The sequence below is a fragment of the Hypomesus transpacificus genome, chromosome 19 (genome assembly GCF_021917145.1).
Source record: "Hypomesus transpacificus isolate Combined female chromosome 19, fHypTra1, whole genome shotgun sequence".
NCBI lineage: Eukaryota > Metazoa > Chordata > Actinopteri > Osmeriformes > Osmeridae > Hypomesus > Hypomesus transpacificus.
This window is the reverse complement of record NC_061078.1, coordinates 5,008,999-5,018,975: the sequence shown is the minus strand read 5'-3', so window position 1 is coordinate 5,018,975 and position 9,977 is coordinate 5,008,999. Positions and strand designations below refer to the sequence as shown.

General features: G+C 52.5%; 1 protein-coding gene across 1 annotated transcript; it reads left to right on the top strand.

Annotated features, from left to right (window-relative positions):
* Positions 1–6: 6 nt before the first annotated feature.
* Positions 7–9,578, top strand: LOC124481947 (tyrosine-protein kinase CSK). Its single transcript, XM_047042246.1, has 12 exons — positions 7–23; positions 1,016–1,129; positions 1,459–1,571; positions 3,605–3,824; positions 6,315–6,408; positions 6,774–6,839; positions 7,000–7,099; positions 7,207–7,297; positions 7,426–7,499; positions 7,653–7,848; positions 7,980–8,066; positions 8,251–9,578. The coding sequence occupies exons 1-12, from the start codon at positions 9–11 to the stop codon at positions 8,431–8,433; spliced, it is 1,353 nt and encodes a 450-aa protein (XP_046898202.1). The 5' UTR covers positions 7–8; the 3' UTR covers positions 8,434–9,578.
* The last annotated feature ends 399 nt before the right edge of the window (positions 9,579–9,977 follow it).

Sequence of the window (9,977 nt, the reverse complement as noted above, 5' to 3'; positions counted from 1 at the left end):
CCTTCACCATGTCTGGGATCCAGGTAAAAGGAGCTCTCACACACCGTCCTCTCTCACACCTTTCACTCTCCCATACACACACGCCACGTGTTTCCACACACACACACACACACACACACACACACACACACACACAGCACACTGCAGTGCTTCAGGAACAGAGCGCTGAGGTGATGGGAAGGCTGCTCCCCCACAGCTACCTGCTGCTCTGCACTCTCCCTGTCCTTTCATCTCTGCTGCCACAGCTGCTGCTGTCACATAGGAGCTACGATACCATCACCAGAGACACCACACTGCTACTGTTAGGAGCTACTATACCATCACCAGAGACACCACACTGCTACTGTTAGGAGCTACTATACTATCACCAGAGACACCACACTGCTACTGTTAGGAGCTACTATACTATCACCAGAGACACCACACTGCTACTGTTAGGAGCTAGTATACTATCACCAGAGACACCACACTGCTACTGTTAGGAGCTACTATACTATCACCAGAGACACCACACTGCTACTGTTAGGAGCTACTATACTATCACCAGAGACACCACACTGCTACTGTTAGGAGCTAGTATACTATCACCAGAGACACACACTGCTACTGTTAGGAGCTACGATACCATCACCAGAGACACCACACTGCTACTGTTAGGAGCTACTATACGATCACCAGAGACACCACACTGCTACTGTTAGGAGCTACTATACGATCACCAGAGAGACACCACACTGCTACTGTTAGGAGCTACTATACGATCACCAGAGACACCACACTGCTACTGTTAGGAGCTACTATACGATCACCAGAGACACCACACTGCATGCCAGGCCAGGATAAATGTAGGGCTTGAATCCTATACAGAAAGAACGGAAAGGAATCAAAGATGCTACACTAATTCATGTGTCACTCACGCTCCTATTGTGTAAACTCTGAATCTGTAATTGAGTACTTGCGCTAGGAATGGGTTTGTGACATCAACCCCCCCCCCACCCTCCCCCCCCCCCCCCAGGCCGCCTGGTCGCCAGGCACAGAGTGTGTAGCAAAGTACAACTTCCAGTCCACCAATGAAGAGGACCTGCCTTTCTGTAAAGGAGATGTGCTCACCATCATAGCTGTCACTAGGGTACGTCGAGCATTCTGCCGTCACGGTTACCATAGGGAACGCGTTCATGTTTTGTTTTTTTCCCCGTGTTTCTATTAGTCATGTTGTCATTTCATACTGATTAGCAACATAAAATACATGTTTTTGTGTTTCTTTTACTTGTAAGTCAATGTCAAGGTAATCGTTACTATTCCAAAGGGGGGAATTTGTTGCACAACCAGCAGTTTAATAAACAAATGTAATAATTTATCACCAGTCAACACACAAACCATTCACACAAATGTATTATTTCTGGTGATTCCAAACGACAGTATTTAACCATGACGTTTTTTTTTCCGCGACCGTTCCAGGATCCAAACTGGTACAAAGCTAAAAACACAGTGGGCCGAGTGGGCACCATCCCTGCTAACTACGTCCAGAAGAGGGAAGGGGTCAAGTCTGGAGGGAAGCTGAGCCTCATGCCGTGAGTACGCTGCTACTGCAGCGCTGGGGACAAACCCCAACTCTCTCTCCATGTCTCTCGCTCTCCCTCTCTTGGGTCTCGCTTGCCCTCTTATCTCTCCCTAGATCTCTCTCTCTCTTTCTATCTGGTTCTCTCTGTCTCTCTCTGTCTCTGAGTGTCTAAGCTTAGGCCTAATTTGAATCGGCCTCTCTGATGATGCTATTTCAAAAGAGGAAAGTCAAACGAGGGACTTATGCAAACGTCCCCCCACAGGTGATGCGGAGCAAACAGCCGCCATTACACTGAGCGGCTGACAAAGGCCGGCCTTAGAGGCTGTCTCTCTCTTTCTCTCTCTCACTCACTCATCTCACTCACATATATCCATGATGGCTAGGTTGGCTAGGGTTTTCTCCTCGTGGCTGACTTGCAGATGTCGTACTTGGAGGTCCTCTCTGGCTCTGTCCAGCTCCCCAGACCCTCTCAAGGCTCTAGATGGATAGATGCTCCATGCTGACCACTCTCCACTGCCCCCTGCTGGTCAACAGTACAACGAGACAATCCTGCTCCTGCTGGAGTACTAGAAAGGGAGAAAGAAAGACACTGAAAGAGCGAAAGAGGAAAGACAGGCGGGAGAGACAGTGGAGGAGAAAAGATTGCCATGCTCTGTCCCTACAGTGCTGTCCTCAAATTAGTTTTCCTCAGCACTGTCAATAAGATGTGTTTCCCTCTCCATTCCAGTCATCTTATTGGATTAGGAGTAGAGGCACAAAACTACACCTGATGTTACACACTAGGCTACACACTAAGCGACATAAGCCCTGCTGTCAACAGTCCAATGGATTGTTTACCAACTATCTCGCCCTCTCGAACAGAGAGAGTGTGTGTGTGTGTTATCTTGGGTCTGACACACTCAGATTAATGGGAGTTAAGGATCCTGCCGTCCATGGAGAAGCTGCTCTCTCTCGCTGATCTAATCACCTCCAGCTGCATTAAGCTGCTTTGCACTGGAGCCTGTTCTGTCTGTGTGTGTGTGTGTCTTTCTGCCTGCCTGCCTCCTGTTTTCCTCCCTGACTGCCTGCCTACTCTGTCTGTGCAATGGAGGGAAGGGGAGGAGCCGGAGAGGGAGCCGGAGAGGGAGCCGGAGAGGGAGCCGGAGAGGGAGCCGGAGAGGGAGACGGAGAGGGAGACGGAGAGGGGGAGGGGATAGGGAATGAGGCTTCATCAGTTAGACTAGAGCACCTTGATGACCCAGTAGTCACCAGGGCACAAAGGGCCTGTAGGTCTGGATGCCCTCCTCCTGTGGCCGGCCCGCTGGGTCCTAGTGCACCGAGGGTCAACCGCAGTAGAATGATATGGAGCAGAGACGGGGCTGAGGGAGGTGAGATGTTGAACAGTGAGCCACAGCTGGACAGCTTCCCATGAGAGCTGGTGAGTTTGGTAAAGTCCTGCTGTGACCTGCAGCTTGTCTGGCCGTCTGCCAAGGCCGGAGTTTATAGGCTGTACTTGGAGGTGAGTGTGTGTTTAGCAGTGTGGGAGTGTGTTAACTGTCTGAAGGGGTCAGCTGTGGTAGCTCTCACTCTCCTGTCAGGGGTCTGCTGGGCCCAGCGTCTCGCCTCAGACCATGTTCCTGTTATTGCTGCTGCCTGTGTGTTCGTTTCCGACTCAGCCCCCACTTTGTGTGTGTGTGTGAGTGTGTCATGTCAGGGTTTATGTGCGTGCACATTGTTTCCTGTTGTTAAGGTCCAAGGTGCTTCTAAATGGCTGTTTCAGATGCCCCACACACACACACACACACACACACACACAGCTTAAGTGGAACCGACTGGAAACCCTCTGGTGTTCCCCTGCCCTCTGAAACTGCCTCTCTGTGGAGACACCTGGCCCTACTTCTGCTTTCCACGCAGGCCTGTGAGTGCCAGGCCTGTGAGTGCCAGCTCGCTGGGCTGTGCTGAGGCACATCTGGAGTCGTCACCAAGGGGCCGACCTTAGCTTAGGCTACGTACTCGCCGAGGCCCTGACTCTCTCTCCCTCTTTGTCTCCCTCCGTCCCTCCAGATGGTTCCATGGGAAGATCCCGCGGGAGCAGGCGGAGCGTCTCCTCTACCCCCCGGAGACGGGGCTGTTCCTGGTGAGGGAGAGCACCAACTACCCCGGGGACTACACCCTGTGTGTGAGCTGCGACGGCAAGGTGGAGCACTACCGCATCATCTACCACAACGGCAAGCTCACCATCGACGAAGAGGAGTACTTTGAGAACCTCATGCAGTTAGTGGAGGTGAGGAGGTCCGCTCCAGGATGTCATTTACTCACACAGGGAGGGGAGGGGGGGGGGGGGGGGCGGACACACCAGCACACACACACACAAGGTTCTCTCTCTAGCTCCCTTGAAACCCCAACTTCCTCACATACACACAGGGGAGAGCGTGTGTTGGCGACTGGAGATTGGAGAGAGGTATTTTATGCTGAAGACAGATCAGAGAGGAGAGATTTGCGAGATAGTTGGCCACCACAGCTCAACTAGGCCTCTCTCTCTTTATCTCTCTCTTTATCTCTCTCATTACTGTGGACTGGATAGCTGGCCCAGGAGCAGGGTGGAACTGAATAGCCTCTTATTATAACGTCACACTATCAGCCACATTTCTCTCTCCAGTCTCCTGCCTTCTCTTCTCTCCCCCTCTACTCTCTCCCCTCTCCTCTCTCTCTCCTCTACTCTCTCCTCCTGTTCTCCTCTCTCTCTCCTCTCTCCCCTCTCCTCCTCTCTCCCCTCTCCTCATCTCTCTCCTCTCTCTCCCCTCTCCTCCCTCCTCCTCTCTCTCCCCTCTCCTCTCTCTCCCCTCTCCTCTCTCTCCCCTCTACTCTCTCTCCCCTCTACTCTCTCTCCTCCCTCCTCCTCTCTCTCCCCTCTCCTCTCTCTCCCCTCTACTCTCTCTCCCCTCTCCTCTCTCTCCCCTCTACTCTCTCTCCCCTCTACTCTCTCTCTCCTCCCTCCTCTCTCTCCCCTCTCCTCTCTCTCCCCTCTACTCTCTCTCCCCTCTACTCTCTCTCCCCTCTACTCTCTCTCCTCCCTCCTCCTGTCTCTCCCCTCTCCTCTCTCTCCCCTCTCCTCTCTCTCCCCTCTACTCTCTCTCCCCTCTACTCTCTCTCTCCTCCCTCCTCCTCTCTCTCCCCTCTCCTCTCTCTCCCCTCTACTCTCTCTCCCCTCTACTCTCTCTCTCCTCCCTCCTCCTCTCTCTCCCCTCTCCTCTCTCTCCCCTCTACTCTCTCTCCCCTCTACTCTCTCTCCTCCCTCCTCCTCTCTCTCCCCTCTCCTCTCTCTCCCCTCTACTCTCTCTCCCCTCTACTCTCTCTCCCCTCTCCTCTCTCTCCCCTCTACTCTCTCTCCCCTCTCCTCCTCTCTCTCCTCTCTCTCCCCTCTACTCTCTCTCCTCCCTCCTCCTCTCTCTCCCCTCTACTCTCTCTCCCCTCTACTCTCTCTCCTCCCTCCTCCTCTCTCTCCCCTCTACTCTCTCTCCCCTCTACTCTCTCTCCTCCCTCCTCCTCTCTCTCCCTTCTTTCCTCTCCCCTCTCCTCTTACTCCCTCTCTTGTTCACACTCCTGGTCTTGGCTCAGCTCACCCCGCCTTCCGTTCTCTCCCTCCTCCTTTCTTTCTATCTTTCATGTTCTCTCTCTGGTGATGTTCCCTTGAGTGTTCGGCTTGGCTCGCCCTCTTCCTCCCTCCTTCGCTCCCTCACTCTCTCTCTCTCTCTCTCTCTCCCCCTCCTCCCCTCCCTCCCTCCCGCTCTCGATAATAGCGCCTGTGACTGAATTCCTTAAATTCTTGTGTATTTTTCTTGTCTGTTCTCTTTCCACCCCGAGCCTCTAAATGGCCTGTCACTGCAGCCTACATATAGATCCACACACACACATACTGAGCATTTTGGTGGAAACAGTCACACACAGAACCATGGCTCGTTATTGTTGTGGCAATGACCACATCACACATCACACACAGGTACTGCTCCACAATCAATAGACTGGCAGCCAGTGGGATTTGCGGTACGAACCACACAATGACAATCAAACAGCCTCTGAAGCCTTTTAAGGGATTATTTTGCGTGTACACACACACACGCGTCACCTACTCCTGTTCTTACAGCTTCACAACCATATGGAAGTTTCCTTCCTCAGCATGCCAAGGAAAACCCTCCTTTGACTCATACATACCTCAGTTCTAATGATTTTCTCAATGCTGAAATGCTAAATCAACAAAGCTAGGTTGACTGGGGGCCCCTGAACTGTGTTAGCTGGAGCACTGTTGTGCCTGGCCTTGAAGTGGGACATGTGTTCACATGTACAACATCCCCTAGCTAGAGCACTCCGCACACTGACGCCTCATACAGGCACTGAGGTGGTGCTTCCTGCACCATGCTGCCCCCTGGTGGAAGGAAACGTTACTCGCGTTGTATAATTGCCAGGGAGACAAGTTGGCGCCCGTGCTCCTTCAAGTGGAAGAGGTCAGCTGTGTTAACCACTCCCACTGGCCACCTGGGACGCTCGTCCTGCCGTGTGTTCTCCCAAAGCCCTCTCCCAGACCTCCCAGGGCTCACGGGCGGCCTCCTCCTGCTCTGCTGCTGAGCAGCAGGGCTGACACATCGACTCACCTCGCTCACTATCTATGTGTCTCTCTCTCTCTCTCTCTCTCTCTCTCTCTCTCTCTCTCTCTCTCTCTCTCTCTCTGTGTCTCTCTCTCTCTCTCTGTGTTTGGTCCTCCTGTTCCTGGTTGCAGCATTACACCAAAGACGCAGACGGACTCTGTACGAGACTCATCAAGCCCAAAGTGATGGAGGGGACAGTGGCGGCCCAGGATGAGTTCTCCAGGAGTAAGGACACACACACACACTCTCTCACTCACTCACTCTCTCACTCTCTCACTCTCTCGCTCTCTCGCTCACTCTCTCTCTCACTCTCTCACCCTCACTCTCTCTCACACTCACACTCTCTCTCACACACAGTCCAAACCTCTGAGTAAACCTGACACTAATGACTTTGATCGGGAATTCATTTAAATACTTATTAGTTACTTTGGCTAAGGGCAAATGTTCTGGTCTGTGTGGGGAGAGGAAGGTGGGCCTGGTGAAACTACTGACCCTCTGTCTCTCTCTCTTTCTCTCTGTCTCTCTCTCTGTCTCTCTCTCTGTCTCTCTCTCTGCCTCTCTCTCTCCCGTCCCTCCATGTGTTCCCCCAGGTGGCTGGGCCCTGAACAGGAAGGAGCTCAAGCTTCTGCAGACCATTGGTAAAGGGGAGTTTGGAGGTGAGCATGCCTGCTGACCAGTGCTTGGCTCATGCTTCTTCATATCTCATGATGTGAATTAGTGGCCACACGCGTGTGTCAAACTGCATATTGACTTGACTTTACTGCCATCTTCAGTGCAGAAGTGTGATTCGACAGTGTGTGTGTGTGTGTGTTCCAGATGTGATGGTCGGGGACTACAGGGGTACCAAGGTAGCGGTGAAGTGCATCAAACACGACGCCACAGCACAGGCCTTCATCGCAGAGGCCTCCGTCATGACGTAAGGCTCCACGCCACACTCCTTACAGTGTGTGTGTGTGTGTGTGTGTGCGTGCGTGCGTGCGCATGCGTTTCTCCCTGAACCCTGTGTGTGACATTGTCCTGCAGGCAGCTGAGACACAACAACCTGGTCCAGCTGCTGGGGGTGATTCTGGAGGAGAGGGGCAGCCTGTACATCGTCACCGAGTACATGGCCAAGGTCAGACACACTGCACAGCGCACAGCCCGGTATGGAGGGATGGAGCCTGTGGCCATGGTGGAGACTGACAGCTCTCCCTTTCCCTCCCTCCCTCGCCCATTTTCCCTCGCTTTCTCCCTCCTCTACAGGGCAGTCTAGTGGACTACTTGCGGTCTCGAGGCCGAACTGTGCTGGATGGGGACTGCTTACTGAAATTCTCACTGTAAGACATTGTTTGTTGATGCCGTCAGATGTTAATGCATTTTTCAATGTAGTCATTTTAGAAATGTGTTAAATATCCAAAATATCGTTCATTCTGTGAATGTGTTTCCCCTCTCTCTCTGTGTCTCTCTTCCTCCTCCCTGCACCCTCCCAGTGATGTGTGTGAAGCCATGGACTACCTGGAGGCCGCCAACTTTGTCCACCGAGACCTGGCAGCGCGCAACGTGCTGGTTTCCGATGACAACATCGCCAAGGTCAGCGACTTTGGCCTGACCAAAGAGGCGTCGTCCACACAGGACACGGCCAAGCTGCCCGTCAAGTGGACCTCCCCAGAGGCCCTGAGAGAGAAGGTGAGGGGGGCAGGAACGGACAGACGGAGGGAGAGGGGGATTCAGGAAAGAAAAGGAAGCATCTTCAAGAATCTTGGCATCCGCCAAGATGTGTCTCCATGTGGGTTTTGACCAGAGCTTCCTTTTTCCAGAGGTTTTCCACCAAGTCAGATGTGTGGAGCTATGGTATCCTGCTATGGGAGATCTACTCCTTTGGCCGTGTGCCTTACCCCAGAATTGTAAGTAAATCACAGTTGCTGCTTGACTCACCGGTTGCCCATTCCTCCTGTAACAAGCAGAGGGCAGTATTGACTGTATTTTTGATCTCTCAACTGGTATTCTAACCATGTCTCTGCCCTCCCCCCTCCCATACACACCAAAATACACAAACATCCACGTGCGCGCGCACACACACACACCCAGCCCCTGAAGGAGGTGGTGCCTCGTGTGGAGAAGGGCTACAAGATGGACGCCCCGGACGGCTGCCCCCCCGTGGTGTATGACCTGATGAAGCAGTGCTGGACCCTGGACGCCGCTGTGCGACCCTCCTTCCGCATGCTGCGGGAGAAGCTGCATCATATCAGATCCAAGGAGCTCTACCTGTGAGCCTGACGGACAGGACACGCAGCCTATCACAGCCCTGCCTGGAGGGAGAGGGGAGGGGCAGAGAGGAAGGGGGGGGGGTCAACTGGAGCTGGCCACGCCTGTGTCCGACTGACTGTCCGACTGACTGCCTAACTGGCTCGCTTACTTCTGGATCACAACCCCACCACTCCTTCCACCCCCACACCTGAGTCTAAGGGGCCCTGTGCTGAGCCCCCTCCCTCTCTTCCTGACTCAAACCCCCCCTCCTCTCTCCCTCCTCCACCGAGATGAAGAGACCTTTAACTGGACGTGTTGTAGAGCCGCTTCTCCCCCGCTTCCTCGTCTCATCTCTCGTTCCCCCCCCCCCCCCCCTTCCCCCCCCCCCCCCCACGTCAACCTGTTCATCCCACCATTTCTGCAGTGGCTCGATCGTCCTCTCCTCCGAAGATCCCTCGCTTTTTTTTCTTCCTCCCCCCAAAAACTGGGACAATAAAGGAGTGAAGGCTGGTCTTTTCCTCCACGTTTGTCAAATGTCCCTCTCTCTCTCTCTCTCTCTCCTACCTATCTCATCCTCTCTTTCTCCCCGCATCACTTCTGCATGCTTTCATCCCCTCCATCTCTCCGCCTGTCCTCTGGTGTGTGTGGGGCCGTTGCTCTGTGCCAAAGTGCCTCCAGTAGACCAGGCTCCTGACTCAGCCTCCAGCACACTCCTCCTCCAACTCGGGACTCCTCACTTTGTGTTTGTTTCGTTTTTTTTATTACTTTTTTTAAGAGAGAAAAAAAATCATTTTTTTTTTTTTATTGTTGTTGTATTTCTGGTTAGGAGGGCAAGAATGGGGGTTTAATGTGCCGTCACCTTTTGGAACAAGTTTATTTTTCGTCCCTCTCTGCATTCCCTACAAGAGAAACTGAAAAAGAGAGAGAGAGAGAGAGAGAGAGAGAGAGGGGAAGCACTCCCAGTAAACGTGCTCATCTCTCCAGCTGCTCTCCTCTCTCCAAGCAAACCAACAGAACACAGGAGCAGAGGATTGTGTGTGGGGGGGTGTTGGTCACAACATGGTAGATTCATCATCTGTTGGCTTGTTTTATATTAAATATATTTAAAGGAACAAAAAATTAATAAAAGAACAACAAATTCATATAAGAAAATAAAAAAAGACTTGTGGGGGTGGGGGGGGGGGTAGTCTATTGGAAAGAGGAAGGGGGGACTTTTAGAAGCCGAGAAGAGGGAAACAGAAAACGGAGTGTTGATGCGATGTAGAATGTTCCGTCTTGCTGTGACTGCAGGGTTGTGCATGCCATGTGAGTGGCCTTGGTTTAAACTGTCAGTGCTTTCAATGTTCATTGTTTTATTATAATGCTACCATGATTACAAATAAATCATTCCATCTGAGAAAAACAGGCGCTTTGTGACATCACCAGGATGGGACGGGGTCTCCCTCAAAATGCCTGGGTTAGTGTGTGCATGAGTGCATGCGCATTAGAGGCATGTTTACAACAACACAGCTCTCACACTGACCTCTGAACCAGTTAGCTTATATACACGTCGAGTCTTCTACACTTGA

Coding starts and splice junctions, on each gene's coding strand:
- LOC124481947 (XM_047042246.1), top strand. Junction 1,130..1,458: donor CCATCATAGCTGTCACTAGG/GTACGTCGAGCA, acceptor CGACCGTTCCAG/GATCCAAACTGGTACAAAGC. Junction 8,067..8,250: donor GTGTGCCTTACCCCAGAATT/GTAAGTAAATCA, acceptor ACACACACCCAG/CCCCTGAAGGAGGTGGTGCC.